General features: G+C 33.4%; 3 protein-coding genes and 1 long non-coding RNA gene across 4 annotated transcripts; 2 read left to right on the forward strand and 2 right to left on the reverse strand.

The window, feature by feature from the left end:
• Positions 1 to 4317: 4317 nt before the first annotated feature.
• LOC141717691 (uncharacterized) lies at positions 4318 to 6090 on the reverse strand. The gene is made up of 2 exons (XM_074519865.1): positions 5118 to 6090; positions 4318 to 4880 (listed from the first exon to the last, which is right to left on the reverse strand). Exons 1-2 carry the CDS (start codon positions 5883 to 5885, stop codon positions 4725 to 4727), a joined length of 924 nt encoding a protein of 307 aa, XP_074375966.1. The 5' UTR covers positions 5886 to 6090; the 3' UTR covers positions 4318 to 4724.
• A 1402-nt stretch (positions 6091 to 7492) lies between these two features.
• On the reverse strand, positions 7493 to 10883 carry LOC141717692 (uncharacterized). The gene is made up of 4 exons (XM_074519866.1): positions 10383 to 10883; positions 8755 to 8847; positions 8390 to 8659; positions 7493 to 7895 (listed from the first exon to the last, which is right to left on the reverse strand). Exons 1-4 carry the CDS (start codon positions 10764 to 10766, stop codon positions 7695 to 7697), a joined length of 948 nt encoding a protein of 315 aa, XP_074375967.1. The 5' UTR covers positions 10767 to 10883; the 3' UTR covers positions 7493 to 7694.
• Positions 10884 to 16241: 5358 nt separating this feature from the next.
• LOC141718298 (serine/threonine-protein phosphatase BSL1-like) lies at positions 16242 to 22379 on the forward strand. The gene is made up of 9 exons (XM_074520682.1): positions 16242 to 16323; positions 16401 to 16528; positions 16646 to 16884; positions 17543 to 17627; positions 17719 to 17817; positions 17894 to 18238; positions 18523 to 18582; positions 18670 to 19046; positions 22304 to 22379. The coding sequence occupies exons 1-9, from the start codon at positions 16242 to 16244 to the stop codon at positions 22377 to 22379; spliced, it is 1491 nt and encodes a 496-aa protein (XP_074376783.1).
• A 707-nt stretch (positions 22380 to 23086) lies between these two features.
• On the forward strand, positions 23087 to 24021 carry LOC141721029 (uncharacterized). Its single transcript, XR_012574638.1, has 3 exons — positions 23087 to 23125; positions 23202 to 23273; positions 23949 to 24021. It is a non-coding gene; the product is annotated as an uncharacterized LOC141721029 (long non-coding RNA).
• Positions 24022 to 26932: the final 2911 nt, after the last annotated feature.

Here is a 26932-nt window from a genome sequence, read left to right on the forward strand (position 1 = left end):
TGAGCAACATGTTGGGTTTCGAAGGCATAAAACGCAGCGGATAAACGTAAATAAAACAAAAATTTTGAAACCCAAAAATAGGATTCATGTATAATTATGGGCAGATTATGGAGATAACGAATCATACCTTTAAAGAGATTAACTTTCACGAACTCAACGGAGATCCTAGCTATCACGCTTTGTATCTACCTCTCGGAGAAACACCTCTATGGTATCCACACGAGCACATTCAAGAACGTCTCACGAACTTGACTACGGAATGGATATACTAGCCTCCTTCTTGACGATCTGAATTGTCTCTGCCTCTCTTTGCTGCTAGGATTTTCTCAAAAACGTACAAGCCTCTTTAACCTATCATTATGTATTTATAATGGCTGATTAAAAAGGTCCATAACAGCAAAACCCAACCCTAGTAGGTATTGGATTAAATAATAAAAACGAATTTCTATTATTTAATTAATAACTAAGTCATACTTAATTATTATGGGCAAAAACATTCCTTTTAATTCGAATTTATATTATCTCAATTAAGTCTTACTTAATTATAATAAAATTCAAATAATCATCAATTAATTTAAATCCATAATTTAAATTAACTATTCCATTAAGTGCTCTATTTGTGCGACCCTATAGGCTATTATTTAATTGACAATAATTTTATTCTCTAATAAAATTATAAACAATGAGCGGTATCTAGTAATACATCATTGTAACCCAATTAAATAATAATTAAATCGTGATTAGATAAAACCTTTCGTGATTAATATTTTTCGTGTAATATAATCCCTTTAACCATACATATTATAGATTAAACTCGAGGCATGTATTTAGTCATCCTCTTCAACATTTAATCCGGGTTTACTTGATCCATGAGTAGATTATCGAGACAAATCATTATTTGAGCATGGCCATACTTTTATAATCTCACTCAATCAAGATGCCAATAATATCTCTCCTAATTATAGGAGGGTTAAATCCTTTATCTATCATTCATATTTCTCATACGACTCATGATATACCCGATGTCCACTTTTATCATCAGCCGATCAAAAGTAACTTTTAATGTAGTCAAAGTATATTAATCCTCATATAGAAATATAATGATTTCAAGTCAAAGGATCGTTACACCATTATCACTGTGAGTCTTTCTTATGACTTTATTAAACATGAAGAATCTCACTGTGGGTCTGTCCAGTACCATGTACTCTCACATGTACCTATGTATTAACTTTAGTATCCCCATACTTATAACCAATGAGATGTGGTTATCTTGTCAAACAACATACTAGTCTATCTATGTATTATTATTGTCCTATATAATAATTCTCGACTAGGGACCTTTAAGAATATGATATATTATATAATCTCAAGTTCAAGTCATGTACTTAAACTATACAATTTGTATCATGATTCTAAGGACATTTATTATGCTAACAAAATATCGCAGTAATTAAGGTCATAATAAATACATTTATTGAATGATCAACTGACATAAAGATTATAAAAGAATGATGTATTGCCTCTAGAGCACCTACACTAACACAACATTCGTTAAAACGATACCACGTCCACAAGCTGAGAAAAGAAAATTATTTTCAAAATATCAAGAAAGTCAACGAAAAGACGTTGAACGAGCGTTTGGTGTGTTACAGTCCCGTTTTGCAATTGTACGTGGTCCGACACGTTTTTGGCAAAAAGAAGATCTTGGAAGAATCATGAGAGCATGCATCATAATACATAATATGATTGTTGAAGATGAAAAGGACACATATGCCACTCAATTTGGTCCATTACCGACTTATGATGATGCAACAAATGGCTTATCGCAACCAAATTTAGGCGAAGAAACTTTTTGCCCCGTATGAAACGTATATTCAAAATACTATGGAGATGCGTGATAGAGGGACACATCGTCAGCTACAAAATGATTTGGTTGAGCATATCTCGCAGTTTCACAATAATCGTTAATTTTTTTTATATTGTATGGCTTAAATTTTATGTTTTTTGTGTGTTGTTCTTACTATAATGTTTTTACCATTTTTATAATATGATGCATTTTAATTACGGAAAGTGTCTTTTTTATTTTTAAGTATTTTAATTTTATTATTAAAATTTTAATATTATAAAATAAAATTATAAATAATTATTTAACTATATTATCATATATCAATTTATAAAAGTGTACATATGCCTGCAAATGGGTGGATGGGTGGGGTCACTGAAGTGGAATACTGGGGGAAATGGTCCTCTACTGTAGGGTTGTGGCCACTTTTTCTATACAGCCACTTCTTGCTTATGTGTCATATTTGTGGGGTCTAAAAATGTGGCAATCAGTCTCCTGCATTGGGGTTAGGGATGACAATCGGGTCGGTCGAAACGGGTTTAGCAAAAACCAAACCCGAACCCGATTATTTTTGCCAAACCCGAACCTGAACCCGAACCCGGAAAAACCCGAACCACTAAACCCGAACCCGAACCCATCGGGTTCGGTTCGGGTTTGTAGATCACTATCAAATTGCACCTTAATTTGCACAAACTCTAGTGAAATATTACTAGGATCTGGTTTGAGCAAATTGCTCATAAATATAACGATATTGAAATTTTTGGGATTGAATTAAAGATTTTGAGAAGACAATGGATAATATACCTCTATAAATAAAATCGTTGGTGAAATAATGCAACAATCTTGACCTTTAGTATACTTGTAGTGAAAATGCTGCTAAAAACATATTTAAACAACTATAATGCAATAGTTTGTAAAAAGTATAATTTTTTAGTACTAATAGTAGTAATATATTATATTTTATTTTATATTATTACTTATAAAATATAAAATATTATTTATATATTAACACCGGTTTCGGATCGGGTTCTGGTTCGGGTCGGAACGGAACGGGGTTCGGGTTTTCGGTTCGGGTTCGAAACGGTATGCCGTAAAACCAAACCCGACCCGAAAATGGTTCGGGTTTAAAAATCAAACCCGAACCCGAATCCAAACCCGAAATATTCGGGTTCGGTAAAACCCGATCGGATCGGTACGGATCGGGTATCCATCAGTTCGGTACAAATTGCCATCCCTAATTAGGGTTGCTCTAAGGGATACATTGGGCCTGTTTGGCAATTCCGATAAGCCAACTTATTGGCTTATAAGCCCGTAACAACTTATTGACGAGTATTTGTCGACCCAACTTATAAGTTGAATTTACAACTTATAAGCTGATAAGTTGAATGTTAGTAACAACGTACTTTTTTTCAACTTTTTTTTTCATTTATTTTATCAATTTTAGTTTAAAAATATACTTTTAAAATGTTAATCAAACTTAAATTATATAAATTAAGATAATTATATTTAAAAATTATTTATTTTAGTTCATTTAAATAAAAAAAATTTGACTTATAAGTTAAATTATCCAAACACTTATATAACTTATAAACATTTATTAACTTATCACTTATCAGTCACTTATTCGATTTAAGTAATAAATTACTTATTTTAAGATTTCTCAAACGGGCACAATATGCAAATAATTTAAGTTCTATCAAAAGTATAATAAGCCGAAATAAAAGGATGTAAAATGAAATTTACTCTTCATATTTACTTAATCTAGGGTAATAAAAATAGTTTCAAGCTTCCCTTGCTTCTGATTCCAATTACAACACAAAATTGTAATGATCTTAACATTATAATTACATAAATTACCTTAAAATTGTGAAGATACTATACATGACTAACAAGGCTAGTTTTATGTCCAAGTCATATGTAAAAAATGAAAAGAAAGTTTGATGGACTTAATTTACATTTTCAGATATAGGAGAAGATTAAAAGTAATTAAATTAAGCTGAAAATTTTGTATTTTCGCCAAAAAATCATTGCAATTGGATTCTCTAACATTTTATTGACGATTTGCACAAAACTGATTTAATTTAAAATCACAGCTTTCTGAGAACACAAGTTCTGGTTGGGGTCAACACAGGCAACATACTAAAAGTATTGTGGCCCAATTGCTCAAACCCCCGAAATTGACGGAATTTGTAGCCACCGGCTTCACTTTTTTTAATTGCCATTATTGGACATCTATATCTTTGTTTAGTTCAAATTTTAACATATTTATTATTTTATTCTACTAAGAGCTCGATTAACAAATAGCCTTGATTTACAAATAGCTAATATATTACTATATTTGATAAACACGACTTAATATAACAAAGAAATATTCATTGATTTAGCTTTGTGAACGAGAATGAGGGTGATACATTTAGAGTACTGAGCTCAATCAAAAGTTCAACAATTAAATCTATTCAGACCCATCAAAATCATAAATCTTAAAATACAACCAATAATCTGACACAATTAAATGAAGAAACATAAGATGTCGTCAAATCAAGAAGTGAAAATGAAGCAAGTGAAAGAAACTTTCCTACAGTAACATTTTACTATCATAAATTAATAAATATTCTACATATTCTGACGCCCTAACAGTAAAAACAGTAAATGGGATCTCTACCCTTTGTCCAAACTCCAAACTCACAAGAATTACATTGGCCAATGACTGATTGAAAAGACATTACACATGCTTTTCTGAGCAAAACCAATGTACAAGTTTGTGTACATTTGCCATAAAATTATAATCTGTACCAGCAGAGTCTAGCAGTAGTAGTATAACACTAACATGTTCACCTTTTAGAAGCTAGCTAGGCCTAAATTATTGGATCCTTTTAAATTACTACTCAGCTTTTTGTACAGTGGTTTTGAACAACAGGATATATAGCTTGTGATCCATGGAGAAATACAAGAAACCACCTACTGAATGTGTTACAAAAGACCCAAAACTTGTCCCCACTATGCAGTGCCAAGCAGGCCCATATACCCCATCAAACTCCTGCAAATATGGCAATCCCCAGACACCATTAATCACTAGTACATCCCAAATTTAATAAACCCAAAATTTTGTTCATAATAATGGTTTAAAAACAATGTACACTTAAATAAAACTTGGGCTAACATTTATACATCATTTTGGTGATTATAGAGATAAACGAATAACAAGCTGTACCGCGGAACTTAAAAGTACAAACTAAATGAATTAAGAATCTTGAAAGAGTGGTAAAGGAGGTACCTTTTTGAGAGTTGAAGCAAGGGTCTTGGCAGTGAATTTCTCAAGACTATCATAAGTCTTTCTTGCAAAATCGACAGCATGAATCTGCATAAATGGTGGCATGTCAGCTGACACTACTTTCACTCCATTACAACTCAAGAAATCAGCTAGCTCAGTTTTTGAGCTACAAAATGACCTTCTTCTCCCCCCAGCTGCTACCAAACTAGAAGGCCTTTTCAACACTTCAATTTCTTGATTCTTTGTCTCAACAACCACAATATCTTTCTTAGTTGGTTTCTTGATTTCATCTGTTTTAATCTCCCTCTTTGTATCAAGAACCTCTTCACTAGACTTCTTGATTGACTTCTTGACACCATCTTCAAGACCATTTTTTGGGAACATCTCATCTACATCTGAACCATTTCTTCTGTATTTTCTGGTGATTTTTGAAACTGGGCCATCAGAAATGGTGGAGAGAGACATGGGTTTGGGTTGAAAATGAGTGTCAAGAGAAGGCTGGGCTTGTGGAAGTGGGGGCCCAGAAGGGGTAGAGGAAGAAAGGGCTTTATGATTAGAGTACAATCTTGAAAAGTGGTTGGAAATATTTTGTACATTTGGAGAGTAGATAGTGGTGGGTTGTTGGGGTTTAGAGTGGGGTTTGGTAGTGATGGTGGTGGTGTTGATGAAAGGTGGAGACTTTGGGTGCTTTTTGTGAGTGGGATCCATGGATGTTTTTGGGTCTTGACTGGTTTTTGCTAAGTTGTGCAGGTGTGTAGAGTGGTGAGACATTGGGTTGTATAACTAGTTACAAGAGAGAGAGAGAGAGAGAGAGAGAGGGAGAGATGTAATGGAGGGAGAGGATTGAGGTGAGATCTGGTTACACTTTGTTCTAACATGAGCCGGAAGTGGAGGATAAGAGAAGGAGGTGGAAGTTATGTTGATACATATGTTTGACTTTGACTGTCCTTTTAGGCAAGGCAACACATGTGATGTGTGGTGCGCCAGCTTCTTATAATTATCAGTTTTCGAGAGTTTTTTGTTAAAACTTAATCAAATATCCACACGACCATCTTGTTTTCTTTTACAGGGTTTTCATCAAGATTAAGTCGTGTTATTATTACGGTCTATCGAAAATTAACTTAAAGCCAACTTCAATCGAGTCTTAACATATTCTTTCCTTTCATTAAAATCTGAAAAATGCAGTGTTATATAACTTTTGCACAATAAAATTTTATTGTACTTGGAAGAAATCATTTCCGAATTTTCATTATCTCCTTAAATATGTGTGTTGTGAAGAGAATTAGAAGTTAATGGACAAGCAAAATCGAGTTTAAATCCAAAACGACCAAGTAATAATGATATCGATTAACATCTGTTTAGCTATGTGAAATAGTAGTTGTAAATTATATTGTATTGTGGTACTGCGCCATGTGGTTACAGCTTCTGACCATACCATGCCCTCCTTGTCTTTACTACATAAAAGCCGGTGTTTCCATTAATTAAAAATCATATTAAAGAAAAAACTTAAAATACTTGTCATAGATTTATTAATTAATGTTTGATTACATTAACAATACAGTAGAATATAGGATCCGAAGTTGCGTCTATGTTATGTACCTATGTAATAATATAAAATTACTCTATTCCATATTGTATGTCAGTGGGTTTAGTTGATGAGTATACGCCAACGCTGTCCATTCAGCGACTCCACCATCCTGTTCAGATATCAGAATCAGACGTGCTGACGTCATCATAAATCCGGTTGGACTGGGTAACAAAATTCAGACATCTCGTACATGGTCACTTCTTCAGTACAGGGACGGGTGAGGGACTGAGGGGTGTATAACAAAACAATTTAGAAAAAATGATAAAAATAGCCGATTTTTGAAAAAAATTAACAAAAATAGTCATTCTGAAAAAAGTAGCCAATTTTGACTGATTGAATACTCCACTGTCAGTTGGGTATCCCAATTTGTATAAGATACTCCACTGGTAGTTGGGTATTTCATATATGGTGGATATCCAACAGCTAAAATTGGCCAACTTTTCAGAAATTGTTTATTTTTGTTAATTTTGTATAAAAATAGGCTAAATTTGTTCTTCACCCGCTTATGTCACATTAATTTCTATACATTACTTTTAACACGTTTTTCAATGTTTTTTTAAAACATTATTTCATAATATTTTTTTAAAAAAAAATTTAAATAAAAATTTTATGTATAAACTTTTATTCAATTTTTTTTAAAAAAAATTAATAAAATTATACTTTATAAAATTCTCAAAATATGTATAGATTCTAGCGGGACAGGGAGGATATAATTTGCTGGCGGTTTTGCTTGTAACTAGGCACTGCAGTCGTAAACTTAAAGAACTCGTAAATTAGCATTGCACAAATATAAATTAAACATCTAATACTGATTGAAGATAAAAACACCACGTACATCACTCACCTCCTTTTGACGGGAGGCGGGGTTCAAATATTGACAAAGACAAGGTGTGTTCACAATCACAAAAGAAAAAAAATGAAGACAGCAGATTTAGTGCAATGCAGCATTAAAATTTGAGCCCTCATACAGCTTAGAGAATGCAAGCAAGGGATTATTTCCACGGACTTATGTGCCTCTTATCTTTAAACACTGAAGTTCCCCCCGATGCTGCAGGCGAAGGAGAGGATGCAATGTAATTTGTTCCGGATACAGAGACTGTAGGTAGACTTGCTGAATTACCTTGCTGCCCAGTTGGAGCAAAGCGTGATGGACTAGCGGAGGACCCCAGAGTTGCTCGAGAGGCAGGTGGGACCTGCACAATTCGACAATAATATATTGAATGAGACACAATTGGCATTTTAGAAATTATATTATTTGAGGCACTCCTCGATCTCTGAGGTCAAAAGAACAGAGGTTTAACAGGAGCTGTTATCCTGGAAATTTTTATGTGCTAGCATATAAATGAAAAGTAAATTGAAGCAATCCAATGCATTGCACGTTCGATAATTTTTCATATAGGTATCAAACATCCATGTTTTCTCACAATAAAATTTTAAAATTTGCTTGATCAGCCAGATTTAGATATGCATCTAAATTATTCATGCATAAAGATGATTGACAGAAAAGAAGTTATGTTTCATTATGCACATCTATGTTCAATTTTATTACATTTTACATAGGTACAATATACTAAGCTAATGTGGTTAATCAATTAAAGACCATAACATAGTTTGTAGTATATAATAGTTCATGAGATCAAAAACATTACCGCACTATGGAAATAGTTCATGAGATCAAAAACATTACCGCACTATGGAAAGGCCTCCTATGAGGAGAATCCGAAGATGGTGATACACTACTCATTCGAAGAAAATTGCGGGGATGGATATTATGGTTTGAAGCATCATATGCTTCTCTTCCTTCCCCGTCACGCAGGATTCCATCAGAGCAAATTCCAGGAGTGAGATGTCTTGATCCAGAGTCAAATGTAACATCTACTTGAAGTGAAACAGGTGGTTGAATAGCCATCCCTTGCTCATTACTTCGTCTCTTTAGTTGCTCTTCTGCATTTAATATCTGTTAAACACCATTGTTGGCAACACATTAGCAAGTCAAGGTTCAAGACGTTTCAGTTTAATGACGAATCCACCAGTCTTTCCATAGAAGATTACCTGTTTAAGTGATTGAACCAATTCATGCTTTTTTGCGTTCAAAATTTTTAATTTCTCTTCAATCTCTCTTTTCCTTTCTTCTTTGCTATTAATCTAGCAAATAAAACAATCAAATATAATGAAAATATCAAGACACACAGAATTTGATTATCAAGAAAAAGAAATATATCATCAATTAGGTTTTTACATCCAAGTGGTTGGATTGTCGAAAAAGCATTCAAAAATATTATTTTGTTAACTGGGAACGGATTTTGCTTGAGGGAGTGGTACTTTTACTATATTTTTGTTAGAAAGTCGTACAAGATTACATTCTTATTTTTTAATTCTTTTTACAAATCACTAAGATCTACCAAATTCTGATCTTGAACAATCAGCACCGGTTGGTGGCGGAATAACAATGGATGGTTATGGAGCAATAAGGACAGAAAATTAGATAGAGGGGAGAGATGACATAAGAAAATTTAAAAAAAGTGCCACCCAATTTAAGATTACAATATCTTTTTAACAAAACATGGGAAATTAGGAAAATATTTTCACATGAATTATTTTACAACGGGACCCTAGTATCATGATAAATCTTATAAAATGCAAAAAATTTAAGTTTTGGCATCACACATCACAGCTCATGTCAAGCATGGTGCATCATCTTTTAAAAAATAAAAGTATCATCATAATTCCCCCTCCACTCCTAGTTACCCCCACAAATTAAACAATCAATAACACGTCCCTCCACACAATCACACATGGCAACATCATATAAATTGTGTAATGTATTCATCAATGCTTCTTGATGATAGTCTACAACAAAACAAATATTTTAAAAATTAATATTCCACCATCTGATGTCCAATAAAAGCCTCATAATCATGAACCACATAGTAGTTCTCGCGTCACTTTTCCGTAGAAACTAGAAACTGATGGTCTAAAGAAGTGAGATTATCTTTAGTCCTTTTGTGCAGACTTGTTCAATATAGGAGTGTAGTTGTTCAGATTTCAATCTAAGTAACTAAATAATGACGGCCATTAATTGTGGGAATGTCTAGATAACTGCGATCACATCAATATAAAAAATTAGGTCTTAGTTACTTAAGACATGAATAAGCATGTTTGTCTCCAACAATACTACTTATATTTACTCCTTGTTCATAGTATTATTATAAAATATCGTTTAGATGATCCTGAAAAAGATGGGGCTATTACTTTAAAATAAGCAGTGAATGGGAGATTATGTGATTTAAGGAAGCACTAGGAGATTGTTGGAGCACATTCTCATTCCTTAAAATTTCAATTTAAGAGCTTGAATAGCTAGTCTACTAGACTTTCTCTAAATCCATTTACAATGTAAGAGTAGAACAAGCCTGAATACTGCAAAAGCGTGTTGTTCAATCTAATTCTAAGAAATATCTATCTTCATTTTGCAATAGCTTTGACCGGAACATCAATTAAGATAGGTGGCTAAACATAGCGCCAAGGATTCCATCAGTTCTAATTAATTTATACGCCGATAATATCATCACTCACATAATAATAGTCCCTAACATTCTCAGTTAATAAATCACATATTACTCAATTATATGCAAAATGAAAAATTTATCACAAACTAATCACACAAGGCCCGTGATCATTACCTCAGAACCCGTATTCGCATCGACACCTTTTACCTCATCATCACCTAAATTGAGCTCAATAACTTCAGCCCCATCAGCTTTAACATCACCCCCATGATTCTGATCATCCAAATTGAGTAATTGATTGATATCATTAACCTGGGGTGTCTGATTGTGGGCTTGGGATTGGGCCTGGACATGGGCTTGATTAACTTCAAGAATTTCATGAAAATCTTGATTAGGGTTAATGGGGGTGGTTGATTGAAGACGAGCAAGGGCTTTATTACGACGGTGGACTAAAATTTTGAAGTCTTTAGGGGAAATAGTTGGAGTTGGGGCAAGCCATTTACGAGGAACGTCGGGTACTTTGTGTAGGTTTCCTCTGTATAGCGATATTGCCACCATTTCTCTCTCTCCGTGCAAAATCTCCGTCTCTCTCTCTCTCCGTCTCTCTCTCTATATGCAATTTATTTTTGTATCGAGTTTGAGAAAGGGGAAAGGGAAAGTGCATCTGTTTACGTGTGTATGTAATAGTATATTTTATTGGAGATTTATTGATTACCAAATTATGAATGTAATTTCTTTACATACTAAAAAAACTCAAAAATATATAAACATTTTTAATGAAATTTTTCCCTCCAATTTTTAGAGTATTGTATATTGCACTTTGTAATTCTTAAGTTTTGGCGAAAAAATATTTAAGTACATATACTTAAATTGGTAGCAGTATGTCCCTAGATATTGAAATAAGCTTCCTTTTTCAAGTAACAGTTACTTTTTGTTTCTTAACCATAAAAAGTACAAGGTCATTATAGTAAATACATAATATAATTTTTAATTTTACCAAAAAAGACATATTATAATCTGATTTATTAAAAATATTATTTTTTTTATAAAAACAATATACTTACGTAGTTTGATTGATTAAATAGTAATTTATTCATAATAATTTAAAATAATATTAAGAAAACAAAATATAAGTTTGATTTTTTTAAATAAAACAATAATTATTCAGACAAAATAATTGTAGGTAAAGTTTATGAGATTAAATTATAATATTAATTTTTTTAAGTAGAGATAAGTGAGAGTATTAATATTTAAGTAAAAATATATTTTTGCCAATTTAAATATATTATTATATATATTTTTAGATAAAAAACCAAAAATATATTATACAATCACGAAATTGTCCCTATGCTTAAAATTTATGCCATAAAACCCATCAATAATATTTTGTCAGAATATTCCATCATCTTCTTCACCTTTTCACCTCACCTCTTACCTACAGCTATGTAAGAATTAAATTACTATTAGGACAGAAATCATGTTGCGTAATTTTAGTAAAATTGAAAAGACATCAAAATTAAATCAAAAGTTACCAAAAAGCATATCCTTTATGAAATTAATTGCAATAATTGACATTTAACTATTAACATAATTAGCATTTAAATTAAAACCATCATTTGATCGAAATCTAAATTATATGACCCTTAAATAGATAAGTAACGAACAACTTAAAGATAGTGAGAAAGTTCAAAATTATAGTAAAAATTGATAAAGTTTAATTACTATAAAATTGAATTTTTTAAAAATAATATTGTAAAATTAATAAAGTCTTTTTGACGTAACTGAAAAAATAAATGTTACTAAATTCAGAATAAAATAATAAATAAACATTAAATATTGTAACTAATGGTATTATTCTCAATTATTAACAATAATAACTATTACACCAATTTTGATACCTATACTTATGTTCTAAACTTCTAATTACGACATATTGGTACACATAATTGAATTTAACTGAATTTGATTAGGAACCGAAAATTATTTCAAACTTATTAAGAATTGACCAAGATAAAACCACGTGACCACTATCGGGAACAAGAAATACATCAGGTATGTGTTATACCACGTTTTGGCATGACAAATACTTTTTAATAATTTTATAATTTATTAATTATTAATTCTATTTAATAATTAATTACTTAAAACCCAAGTTATCCTCTCTCCGAAACGAGAAAAGAATTAATCTCAATAAATTAATAACAAAAAATATCTCTCAACGATATTTTTCAAATCAGGAAGATATCGCAACGCTCGGATTAAATCAGATAAAATTGGTAATTATCACATTAACGAAACTTATCCCTAAAGTCTGTTAGGGATAAACCCAAATTTCACAGAACTGCGTAGGCTTGATCCAATATAAATTGGTATGCAGGTATCTTGTCAAAGGGATCCGATATAACGAGATAAATCGAGACACCTCCCAAGTCCAACCTTTCTTTTTCATAAACCCTAATCTCACAATTACACACAAATCACTCTAATATTCCAATATTCCAGCAACCCTCCGATTTCGTGTTGTTGCGAAATTTCCTCCAACAACATTTGGCGCTAGAAAGATGGGCCTCTTTCATTATTCGCGGAGGACAAATAATATTCAAAAAATTATACACATCGGGCTTTGGGTTTACAGTAATGGACACGGGGGGTCGACTGTAAAAAAAAGCCACATGATTAATTTTTCAGAGTTGAAAAAGCAGCACAGTGTTATAAGCGGAGCAAGACAACGGCTGCTAACAAAGAACAAAGTAAAAAAAAAAAACAGGACTCAGCGCGGTAGAAGAATGAAGTCATCACAAGGCCAACGAATGATTTACGTGGACAAAGTGAAATCAAAGCAAAAAAATACAAAGCCACAATTTGCTGGAAATTGGAAAATAAAGTCGAGTCCCCATCGGAGAATAGAAAAACAATGACTTACCTCCCGGTTCAGCCCAAATGCTCGACAAAATACAAAGATAAGTCTTCTGAATTTTTATTTAATTTTTCCTGCAATTAAATATATATTTGTTGTTCGAGTATCATGTGATGCATGCATGAATATTATGTTTTTAATTATTTTTATAAGAAAAATATTTAGTGATAAAATTCGTGCGAGTCACATATTTTTATGATTGTAAAATTATTGTGCCATTCTAATTTTAGACGACACGTATATTTTTGAAAATATTGTACGAAGTATTTGTTTTGGAGATTTATTTTTATTTTTAGAAGATCGTACGAGCTGCATCTTTCTAAAATATAAAATATTTATGCTAGTTGCATAATTTTGGGAAAATGTTTAAAAAAGAGCATTATTTTCGGGAAAATAAATATCGCGACAATTTTAAATTGGCATATTTATTATGTTTGAAATGCATTTAAAATATTTTGCATATATTATCGCGATAATACATATATGTCAAAAAATATTTTCAAACTTGTGAATGGGAATTGCTATGTTGGGTAGCTAAGACAACCACTTGGAACGATATACACTACCGATTGTGAACTTGTATTGTTGACACCTTACGCCTAGATAGACATGTTAGGTAATGAATCACACACAGAGGGGGGGTGAATGTGTTTTTCTGATTTTAGGCTTTTCTTGAAAGTTAATGGTTGAACAAAGTAAATTAAATCTTGTATAGAAAAGTGTTCATGCAGAATTTAAACTTGCATAAAATAAAGAACACAAATCTTCAAAACTCACTTAATTTTTATATTAAAAATTAAGACTGTTTTGCTACAAAATTTCTAAGCTCTTTGATGTTAAAGAGCTCAGCTTCTTCTTGAGAGTGATACAAGAGATTTGGTCTAAATTGTTGCTTCTAACTAGAGGACCAATGTTAACTTTATAACTCAGTTAACTGCTGGTTTACACAGTGGATAATAAACATGCTATTAGCTTTTCTAAACTGTCAATTATCATTTATATTTATAGAAAAGCAAATCTTTCATATCTGGCTTAGCGTATCTTTAGCATCCCGTGTTTACTTTAATCTTCCTCTGTCAGTTAATCTTTGCCATTGATCTTACACACTCTTCAGGCTACTTTTTGTAGACTTGTCAATCTAGCTGTTGGATTGTTTGTTGATTGTTTATCCTAGATATTGAACTGATCTGTAATTCTGTACTTTGAGACTGTATTTCGAGATCTCCAGTTTGAATTAATAGAATACTTGACATCTCGATAAGTACATAGGATTATCGAGATCTCTAGCATTCCATATTGAGTTTGACTTGTAGAGGTCTTCAGCTTGTCGAGATCTCCAGTCTTCACATCTTCACTATGACTTATCGATAACTCTGAGTTCTCTAGTGAAGAAATGACTTGCAGATATCTCCAATCTTCAGTTCTTTAAATTGGCTTGTCGATATCTTCTTGAGTTCTCGAGTAGCTTTCCTAACTTCTCCACTCCCGATGGATATTGCTCATCCGTCGAGTAGATATATAGCTCATCCGTCGAGTATATATTGCTCATCCGTCGAGTAGATATTACTCATCCATCGAGTAGATATTGCTTATCCGTCGGGTACTCTCTGGAGTTCTCGAATGACTTCTCTATAACATTAAATTTGTGACTTGTAGAGATCTTGACTTAATCTATTCAACTCCAAGCTTCTTCAAAATTCTTCTGAGGCATGATCTTCTTGATCTTCATCCAGATAAAATCCTTAGGCTTGATACTGTTTTAGGAAAAAGACTCCAGTCTGCTCCTTTGCATTTTTATAGACTTTAAGTGTTACAAGTACAAAATACAGATTAAGATAACAATACAACTTACTTAGAGTTGACCCCAAGCTTAACAGATTACTGAAAATAATTATTCATTAATCTTCTACTCAGATCAGATGTCCATTTGATTTGCTTCATACTATGATCAGAGATGCAAATGACATTGTTAGCTCCAGTAATCTTTGACATCATCTATTATATATTACAATCTCCCCCAACTTGTTCATTATGAAATTATGCACAAGTTCTGATTGATGATGTCAAAACTTTAACTAAATGCAGAAACCAATCTTCCCATCTGATCTTCTTTTGTTGAGTTGCATTTAGATTTATTCTTCTCTCCCCCAGTGAAGAATAGAATATTTTATTATCATATCCATCGGCTGTTTTGGCAGGTATTTAGATATATTCTCCCCCTTTTTGACATTATCTCCAGGTAGAAAGATCCAGCTAGCACTACTAGAAAAAGTAGAATAGACATCGCTTCAAAGACATCGGTTGCTTATTGCACCGATGTAAAAGGTGTTTTAGACATCGGTTTTGAGCAAGCGATGTCTTTTGTGTTTATAAACATCTGTGTTTTAGCCCAACCGATGTTAAAAGTCTGTTTTAAAAAATTTAATCAGTGCGCCTTCCCTATTCCCCCCCTCTTAACCAAATAATTCATTCCCTCTTAAAGATTTCCCCCTTATTTGTTGCCTTACAAAAATTCCCCCATCTTTTCAACCAAATGTTCCCCTCTTTTTAGTTAAAAAAAAAATTAAAAATCAAAATCATAAAACATAATACACAGATTGTAACATTAAAACAAAAGTCCCCTCTCTCGTCTCTCACTCTTCTGTGCTCTCATCCAAGAACACCCACCACTCTCTCAATATACTATCTCTCTGTGTGGAATGTTGTCTCTCCCTTGTCCCTTGTGTGTTCTTCTCTCTCTCTCTGTGGGCTCTTATCTCTCTCTCTCTCTCTCTCTCTCTCTCTCTCTCTGCTCTCATATCTCTCTGTGCTGTCTGTTTAAAGATAAGTCGAAGTTTAAGTCGGAGTTCAAGTTTAAGTCGGGGTTCAAGTCTGAGTTGGAGGTTAAAGCTTGAATTAAGTAAGTTTTAAACCTTAATTTAGAATTGGGGGTTTCAATTTGAAAACCTAATTTTTTAATTTTTAATTAGTTGAGTGATTGTTCTTATTGTGCATAATACATTGAGCATGTTAATATAAGTTGTGCAATTTTTCATGTTTTTAATCGTTTTCAGTAGTGTTCTACATTGGGTAATTTTTCAATATTTTAAGTGTTTTTAATATTCTTGAGTATTGTTATGAATTCGTTTCTTGTTATGGATTTCCAAGCTGTTAATTTATCTACAAAATACACCTCGCTTGTGATTCCGACAGAAGGAGGTCCTTAATAGGAATATACTACCTCAATATGCTTCCAAGCCTCCCAACTAATGCCTTATCGAGTATATTTGTATGAGTTTGCTACTGTGTTTCTTTGGACCAATTTGAGAATGAGAGTAGGCGAATGGTTCCATTGCAAAATGACTTATCACAACCTACAAAAAGGCCTGCAAAGCCGAAATCTCCGCAAGGTCTGCACAAAAAGGTAAGCAAGCGATATGCTAGTTTGCTCTGTATTTACCTTCTTTCTTTAATATATCCCGGTAAAGATGTTTGGTGCTTTTTTGCATTATTAATATAATCTTATTTTCTTGTGTTACAGATCATATCTACATTGCTCAGGCCTCAAAATTGGAAACCTCCTGTTAATAGGAGGTTTTTTCTGGATTCTTATAAAGTGGGTGAGCTTTGTTACGCAGCCGAACAAATTTTTATGCATGAGCCAACAGTTCTTCAATTAAAAGCTCCTACCAAATTGTTTGGTGACCTTCATGGACAATTTGAAGATTTAATGCGATTATTCGATGAATATGGATATCCTTATACATCGGAAGATATAACGTAAGTACTAAACAAAGTTCACACGAACCTTTATCTTTGTGCATTATGTGCTTTAATATAAAAGAATCAGTAACCTGTACACTTAAGCTGTACTGGGACAGTTTAAGTTAATAGGCCAGATGTGCAATTGTATTAATCATGGTAGGTTCAGTATTAATAATGCTTCCATGAGCTGACCAACTTATATGTTCAGAGGGAAATATTATCTTGGGTTTAGGGAAGCTGATGTGAATATTTTTGTTAATCAGACCACCGATGAAGTCAAAAGCAACCCTTGACTGACTGAACCTCCCTACATATCTCATGTCCTCATATTACCAAAGGAAAGCTTGAATTACCAAAAAATGCTTAAGATAAATATATATTCCAAGTGATTACAAAAATTTGTCAGTTTTTGAGGCTAAGAAATTTAGAGACATGGCATGATAAAGCATAGTATACATGTTGTCATGTATTAGATATTTGTTATTGTTGCCACGGCCTAGATGTTCTTAATTTTCTTCCTTTCCTAGAGATATATGTTCTTAATGGTGGTTTTTTCTGTAATATATTGATTACAATTGATCAGTGATTATCGAAGCATGATGTTAGGGACTGAAAATGTGAATACCATTTTTTTTTATAGTAAGTACCTTATATCAATATTCTAATTTTTCAGATACATTGATTATTTATTTCTGGGTGATTATGTTGATCGAGGGCAGCACAGCTTGGAGACTATCACTCTACTCCTTGCATTAAAGGCAAGTTTCTATCATGACAATTCTAGTGCTTCATTTCATTTTGCAGTGCCTCCCTCATTTAATGGTTTTAGCTCTTTGGTATACTATTCAGATTGAGTATCCTGAGAATGTTCACTTAATACGTGGGAATCATGAGGCTGCAGATATTAATGCACTATTTGGTTTCCATCTTGAATGCATTGAGAGAATGGTATGATGTGTAGGTCCTGTAAGATATCATTGTTCTAAAGTACTTTCAAGTGCACTGGTGGTTAATGAATTTTCAGGGAGAAAATGATGGAATCTGGGCATGGACACAGTTCAATCAGCTTTTTAACTATATTCCCCTTGCGGCCCTTATTGAGAAGAAGATCATCTGCATGCATGGAGGTATAGGGAGGTCAATACATACAGTAGAACAGATAGAGAAACTAAAAAGGCCCATCACCATGGATGTTGGACCTCTGGTCTTGATGGATTTGTTGTGGTACGTGTTTTCGTTCGTTTGCTTTCGAATTTGTATGAGTGATTTCTGTACAATTGTATCTTTTTGCTTGTCTGATCCCACAGAAAATGATAGTGTAGAAGGTTTGAGACCCAATGCCAGAGGACCTGGCCTCGTTACGTTTGGGGTATGTGTGTTGTTAATATGTTATTTCCTATTTTCTTGCAACTACAGAACACAACGGTTCATTAAATATCTATGTTTGTACAATAGTTTGATGTATGGTTGAAGTGTCGGATGCCAATTAGTTATATACTAAAATAACTTCTTTTTAAAATTCAAAGAATAAAAGTATTACTACTTTGTATAAGTCTGTACAGATGTTTGTTAACTTTTATCCTTTCATTTCAGGTCATAAAAAACTGCTAAGACCTTATTGAGGATAAACGTGTATTTCTGTCTAACATTCAGGATGACAATCACTTGGACTGTCTAGTTTCTAAGATTAAAATTGTTCAACTGCCCTTGAATGTAAGACTAATATTCTTTGGGTGATAAATTATTTTCTAATATCTATATATTTAAATCTAAACTTCAGTTTTATAATTATTATGTCAGGCTGCCATGGATACTAAGTTGGCTACCATTGCTATATGTGACTACTTCTACGACATGCTGTACTTTGTCCCCTTCTCCACTTTTTTGAAGCCACCACAAGGTAATCAGCAGAGTTACACGTCCATCCTTTATGGTATGCTCACTACTCAACGGTTTGCACCAGCCACAAAGGATGTTGCAACACTCAAGAAGATGAATGCAACAGTTGGGTATTGTAGAGAGTCATTTCATAAATTATACATGATCAATGCCTTGGGTTTCGACTCTGCAAATATCAAGAAGTACACATCAACGCATGACTATGCAAAAGCCCTCAAAACTGGAGAAATAGCTGGCATCTCTCTTGAGTTTGCTTCTGCTAAAGTCTTTCTTGCTCAGTACTTATATTATAATCTAAAATCACCTTTATTTTGGTTGCATGTATTCATATTATAGCTAGTAATTAGAAAAGATTATGGATGAATGTATAGTAGTGATGTTTGGTGGTTCATATTTATTTTTTTCGCAATTTTTTGGCATTTGTATTTCTAAATTTTGCATGAATAAAACAGGTGATCAGACATCATTTTATATAGAAAATTTAACACTATTAACATCAGCTACAAAATAAAAAACCAATGTCTGTCAAACCTTAATACATCAGTTTGTTAAACATTGACATCAGTCGCACGAAACAAAATCGATGTTAAATATTACAGGGAAAAAAAACTTAAAACAAAAAACCGATGTTATAAGCTTTCTAGACATCGGTTTAAGACCAATAGATATCAGTTTAAAGTAAAGAACCGATGCGAAAAGATACTTTTACATTAGTTTTAATTTAAAATCGTTGTTACTGGTATTAGTAACATCAGTTTAATAAGTAAATTGAAATATTATGCTTAACTCACATATGTTTAAATTGATAAATCTATCATTATATGATAATATATGAAGATTAGATGTGCATGAGAAATTCAACATCTTTAAAAACTGATGTTATAGTATTCTTTAACATCGTTTTAAAACCGATGTTAAATGGGGGGTCTTTAACATCACCCACGAAGACATCGGATTTTTTTGTTCATAGACATCGGTTTTTAGCCGATGTCTATTCCACTTTTTCTAGTAGTGTAGATGCACATTGTTCATTTAGAACACTGTCTACAGCTTCAAGCTCCAGTGAGATTTGTGGAGATGAGTTTATCAAATAGAATAGAGGTTCCACTTATTTCTGAAGAAAGAGTTTGTCAGAAAAAAAAATCCTAAGCTCTCCGTTCTTTTGAATAAGTATTCTCACTACATCCCACTGCACTAGTCTCATAACTTTTGAAAGTCAGAGTTCCCTCACAAGGATTGCTAAATCCATACACTAATCTACCTCTCTTTTTGCCAGGAAGGATCCTGCCTCTCTTATTCTCTGTTTTTCTCTCAATCTTTTCTCTTATTCTTACATGAAAGGCTCAGTTGTGTTTGACTTACAGAAATAAGAGGGGGCTGAGAAGAGTTGTCTGTGATCATATGATTAGGGGTAATCCATATAGGTCTAATCATACTCATTTCCTCAGAAAAGAGAATATTAGCTTGGAGGTGTGAGGTGAATGAATCATTAAGAACACTTGTGACTAGGGTCACAATTTGACTCACAGATTACTCTGTAGTTTTGATAGTGTGTTATTCCTCACCTGTAGTGGGAACCTCCAACTGAATTGAAGGGGATTTGACTAGGTTACAATCATGTACACCAGCCTCAAACCCTTGTATGCCTTGCAACATAATAACACATAGATGTGCTATACTTGCCCTTCTCATGACATTGTCATAGGCAATTGTACTTATAGCTTTGACTGCTAAGGTAGCTTGTGCTAGAGTTACACTACAAGAAAACTGTCAATAGACATCACACATTAGACATCGGTTAGGTTTGCCACTGATGTTAAAAGAATTTATAACATCACCATGTGTTTTTATGATGTCTATGTTGTTTTAAAACATCGGTTATTTTAAAACTGATGTCTAAAGTTCCAAAAAAAAATTCACTCCCCGCCCATTTTATTTTTGTTTCCGCCTTAGCCAAATAAATTTCCCCCCTTAGCAAATATTCTCCCCCCCCTTTTTGTTTTTCCCCCACGAGACACATAACTTAAAAAACTAAAAACTAAAAAAAATGAACACACATAAGCTCTCTCTCTCTCTCTCTCATCCGACTCTCTCGCTCCGACTCTCTCACCCCACCATCATCATCTCCACCACTCACCACCCCCACTCACGAACATCACCGCCGCTCTGCTCACCACCATCATCTCCACCACTCGCCACCATCATCTCCACCATCTCTCTCCATTTTTCTATGTAAGCTCGTAAGAGGATAAGCTTGAATTAGGATTTTCTCTACTTGGTTATCATTTTAGAAACTCGAATTGGTAAGTGAATTTACTATGTTATTTTGAAATAGGGTCATCTCTGTGAGTACTTTTCAATTGGGGTTTTTTAAAATCGAAACCCTGAATTTTTAATTTTGTTTTATTTTGAAATTGTAACCCTAATTTACTTATTTGAATATGTGTAATAGAATTGACGTTGTCGGAGATGATATTAGTATTGGTACATCACTGCCTCTTATTATTTATCTGTTGCTTCAAATTTTATATCTGATGATGAGCTTTAGATTTACTAGAATAATTTTGATTGGTTGTATAAATAAGGAACTACATATGTATGTGATAGTTAAAGTACATGTGAAAGAAAACTGATCCAATCTATGATTTTTTTGTTTATTTTGGTTTTATATTATGACCTTTTACTTGCCTTTTAGTTTGGATCTAGAGGAATGAACATCTAAAAGCTTGTTTGTGCTCGTCTGCTGGATCTTTCCTGCAAAAGTTCGTCACTGATTAATGATTTATCACATATTTATGTTCGAAATAGCTCATGTTGCTTTAATTTTGTGGAAAGTTGAAACAGATGTATGTGCCATGCTCTGTAGTTGACAAAACAAAAATTTTGTTTAACACTATGACCTGGTTTAGTTTTGGTTGAGTCTTGTATGTGTCATAAAATAACATGTTGTTAGTTAAAACTTAAATATGGATACTACTTTCAGTATTCTGATTTCTGTATTATTGTTGCAATGATTCTGTATTGGCTGCTAAGAACTTGATGCTTATTAACAGGATTCGCGGGGATGAATGATGTGGGAAACTTCAGATCTTATAATAAGACTAATACATGATTAAGCTCCCCAATGAATAGGTTTGGTGATCATGTGAATTTCTCATCTGGGCCTTCTTCTCACTCGAGGTTCATGCCTCTGAGTCCTCAGAGGAACCATTCCCAGAGCTTTTGGTCAGCTTCGCGTTGTCTTTCTGTATGGTTTTGTTGAGATACTTGCTAATTTCTTGTCTGCATTTTTTTGTGCAGTGTAGTGAACTAAACATATCTTTAAATTAAGCTTCCTAGCATGACCTCTTAGAGCTGTAGTAAATTAGAACTCTCCTTTCTACAGATCCCTTTTGGGGAATCGTATCCAAGGTTCGATTCCTCAGGAACTAGCCAACATCGCTACTCTTCAACAGCTGTAAGTGAAAATGTGATCTATATGACTTGGATTTCAAGTATAACCTTTGGTTGACTTAATCTGAGCTGAACTTTTCAGGTTTTTGGAAGATAATCTACTTGAAGGGCCTATTCCTCGAAACTTTGGAAGTTTGATTGGCTTGAGGAGATTGTAAGAATTACAATTACATGCCTAAAGGGTTCTTCATGGAGGGCTTTTATCTATTACATAATATGTTCACATTTTTATCGTAATTAAAACATAATTATATAATGCTTTAACACTTCTATCATTATTTATCTATTGATGGAAATCTTGCAAACAATCTACACAACGTTGTTTCTGTAAATAAATTAAATGGAACAATACCAGAAACATTTGGCAACCTGAGGAATCTAGAGGATTTGTAAGTACTACTTCATCTATACTATATATTTCTAAGTTTAACAGAGTCTTAAAATTATCTACTCCTTGCAGTAGGATAGATGGGAATGATTTCTCTGGGAAGATACCCGATTTCATTGGAAACTGGACAAATATGACAAGACTGTGAGTAATTTTGGTCGATTATGCTTCAGTTTGGTTCTACTTGGTTGTTAGTACATATTCTAGAAACTACGGTTACATATACCTCTCAATAAACTTCAAATTTTGTGCAGGGACTTGCAGGGAACTGGACTGGAGGGTCCAATTCCATTGAGCATCTCCCGTCTGAGAAATCTAATAGAACTGTAAGAACTGCTCAAATATCTAGCCAATGTATAATACCTTCATGACTTTCTATCATTGTAGTTGATTTTTGGTTTGGTTTTGAGATCAGTTGATTACTTCTGTGCTTTCTGTTGATAGGAGGATATCTGATCGGACTGGAAGAAATTTTACTATCCCAGATTTAAAAGATATGCAATCCTTGCATGTGCTGTAAGTCGTACATAAATTTTGTCTGATGCAGATGTGTTTCCCTGAAAAAATTAGTTAACATTTCTTTCTTTTGCAGGATATTAAGAAATTGCTTGATCAATGGTGCACTTCCAGAATACTTTGGAGTACTTGGTCAACTAAAAACCCTGTAAGCTAACTTTTATTATTGCTCAATACGGTACTAATTTCTGGTAATGGAGTTCCTCACAATGTATGTCTGTGCATGCGCGTGTGAGGGATTACAATGTACTATATATGTTTTCACATATGCATTAGTCGATATAAGCACACAACAGAGACCTATATTTTTAAGTATTACTATGTAGAATTCATTAGCACATTCAGAGACTCTCCTTATAATAATTTAGTTACACTGTTTTGTCTATGCATATAAAGAAGAACATTGTAAATTATAAGGGTACTTCTGGATTTCTCTTCGAAGTTCAAATACTTTCTCTCTATCCAATATTTTGTTGTTCATTGGATTATATAACCAGCAACTCAGTCTTCTTGTTATGTCGGGAATGGTATTTTCAAAAGTATTGTTCTACTTTTACAGTTAGGTCCTAAAAATTAGCTTTATATGCTTGTGTAGCGTGTGATGTGCCATTTGAATGCAAAAACCTGCAGAAACATGTATGCTAGGAAATATATCAAAATTTTATCATTTTGAGTTTTATTTTATTTGTTTGCAGAGATCTGAGCTTTAATCGGTTGACTGGCCGAATACCAGATTCAATGGCGCTCTTAAACGACCTTAGTATACAATATCTGTATGTGAATTTGTTTCAAATACTTCTTATAAGAAATTATTACCTTCCAGGAACACATGCAACTAACTCGGATAGCTGGACTTGCATAATTTATCTTCTTTCCTATACCTGTTTACTTTAGCCTGTATGTAATTTGCAAACTAATGTACTCAGAAGTGTGACACCAACTTGTAATCGAATGTAGGTATCTGAATCACAATTCATTGACTGGAGAGATACCAAGTTGGATTTCTGGCAGCAAAGAAAATTTGTTAGTTCTTTACACAGCTTTGAGTTCAATATATCATCTAGATTTAGAGAAACCACATGCCAGGATGGATCATTATTAAGTTCCATGTTTATCGTATTCACAAATTTCATAATTGTATTGGCTGCAGTGATGTATCTTACAACAATTTTTCACGGACAGCTGAATATAACTGCCAGCCATCTAATGTGTAGGTTTCTTCTTGCTTCATATACTCTTTAAACTAAATATCAATATTTCTTTAAATTCCTTTTGTATCTTTTACAGGAATCTTGTATCCAGCATGTCATCTTCAAAAAATAATTCGTAAGTTTCTATAGACATGATATCTACTAGTTTTTTATAAGCACGCCATGAACTAGCTTAGTTTATTTTGTAGAGTTGCTCGGTGCTTAAAGAAAGATCTTCCCTGCTCCCGAAAACCTCAATGTAAGTGCAACAACAATCTTACTCTTCAACTATGATGTCGAGTTGCTTCCAAATCAAGATCACCTCCATATTCTGAGACAAAGAGCTATTGTGAAACCCGCAGATTACTCACTTTTATCAACTGTGGAGGGACTAAACGGAGTGGGAGTCATGGACTGGATATAGCATCAAAGTAAAGTTGTTGCAAAACCAGCTTACTAGTGCGCACAACTTTGTATCATAACAGGGGGAACTAGTGTGACTCTTGATTTGGTTGATCTTGCTGAAAATCCTGTAAATATTTCATCAAATAATCTTTGTATTTTGCACTGGCAATGTAGAATTTCAAATATATATTAATTCTCAGATCTTCCAATTGCAGCATTTAACTTCAAAAATAAAAATAGTGCTGAAATACTGAGATGCAAACACGTATTTTAATGAATTAATACTGATGTCAAAAAACAATTGTACATCACTTTTAATGAATAAATAATGATATCTCAAAAATAATTATACATCACTTTTAAAGAAGAAAAACTGATGTCAAAAAAGTTAATTTACATCATTTTTGATAAAAAAAACTGATGTCAAAGATAGACATATTCAAGTGTAAATTGAACATAGACATCACTTTATTTGGGATATAATTGATGTCTATGTGCAACTATAGACATCGCCTTTTACTGAATAAATCGATGTTTAATATCTGATTTTACATCACCTAAAAGAAAATATATGATGTCTATGTTGGAAAAAACATAGCTCATTATATGTTTAATCTGTTGTAATAAGTGTAATTTATTTATTAAATTATTTATTTCTAACATTTTTTGTAAAAAAAAAATGCATGGACATCAGTTTTTTTTCCAGAAACGATGTCTAAGCTAGTAAAGACATCGGGTTATGGCCGATGTCTAGAATAGACATCACCGACATCAACATCGGTTGGCAAACAGCATAGACATCGGCCAAAAACCGATGTCTATGGACTTTTTTCTTGTAGTGTTATGAGGGGAGTTGTTCCTTTTTGAGGAACCTCCAATTGAATTGGAGAGGATTTAGATAGCTCCCCCTTAGGAGTACTACCCTCAAACCTTTCAGCATGTGAAGACTGTTTTACACATGAAGGTGCATTAGGAATACTCATGAGTTATTCAGTAAAAAACTGATAAACTTCCATGTTTGTGGTGGTTTTTCTTCTCAATCAACAAAATACTCTGAAGAACATTATGAAATTGCTGTCCTTCTGTAAAACAGGTTTCTTTTGAGAGTCACCCGAGTGGGATTGTGTTTGAGTTTGTGTTTGAGTTGCTGTATCTGGGAGAACTGCAGTTTGGTTTATAGATGTTTTAGCCGCTTAACACAAATACCCGTTGATTGAAAATTTGAATTTCCTGTTGTTGTCTGAGTGGATTGTGTTGAACCTGTAATGCATTGAACATATTTATCTATTTTGATTAGGCATAAGCATTGAGACATACAGTTGCAAGCATTATGACAGGAGAATTAATAACCAATTAATTTGTAAGCACAAGGCAATCATGACATAAACAATCAAGCAACAAAAACAAATTGAAAGAGAAGAAGAACATTTTTATTAATATTAACCACAGAGTACATTAAGATTTAGATTACATCAAGTAAATCCTAATCCTAACTACTCTAATTTGGGTTTCTTCTTCTCAGCCTCCAACCTCCTTGCCTTGCGCTGGTAAGCTCTGGACATGGAGTGTGAAAGAGAGATGATCCTCTCCTGCAACTCCAAAGCAGCAAGGCCTTGCTGCTCAGCTACCCTTGCACGTCTCTCCTGCTCGAGAGAGACTTCCATCTCAAAGAAAAGAATGTTGAGTTGATCATCCCACGAGAGTTCGTCAAAGATCTCTCGTGAAATATCAAAGGGGCTGCAAACAACCTCCCTGAGACGGACATGTAGTCCGAAAGGATCAAAGTAAATTTGGTCTTCATCCAGATGATGGACAGGCCGGTAAGCTCCATGAATAAGTCTGTAGAAGACTGGGGCATCCATTTGAGTGAGAGAGAGAGAGAGATGAACAAAAGGTGAGTTTGAAATTAGATATTTGTTGAGAATAAAAGTAGTGATGAATGATAAAGGGTGAAGCGTTTTAATTTATAGAAGGAGTAAAGATAGAAACCAAGAGACTCTTGAGTTGCCTGGATAATAAGAGTAATAATCATATAAGCATATTTGACAGTTAGAAATGACTAGTTACTATTCCCCATGCAAGTACTCAAGAATCTTAGTTCACTATTTAGAATAACTGTTCCCCATGCAAATAAACAAGTACTCCCTACAGAATAGTAACTCCTCCTATCAGCATATAGTCAAATAATTTAACCATTAACAGCTTTCTCAAA

The sequence above is a fragment of the Apium graveolens genome, chromosome 4, assembly GCF_009905375.1.
Source record: "Apium graveolens cultivar Ventura chromosome 4, ASM990537v1, whole genome shotgun sequence".
Lineage (NCBI taxonomy): Eukaryota > Viridiplantae > Streptophyta > Magnoliopsida > Apiales > Apiaceae > Apium > Apium graveolens.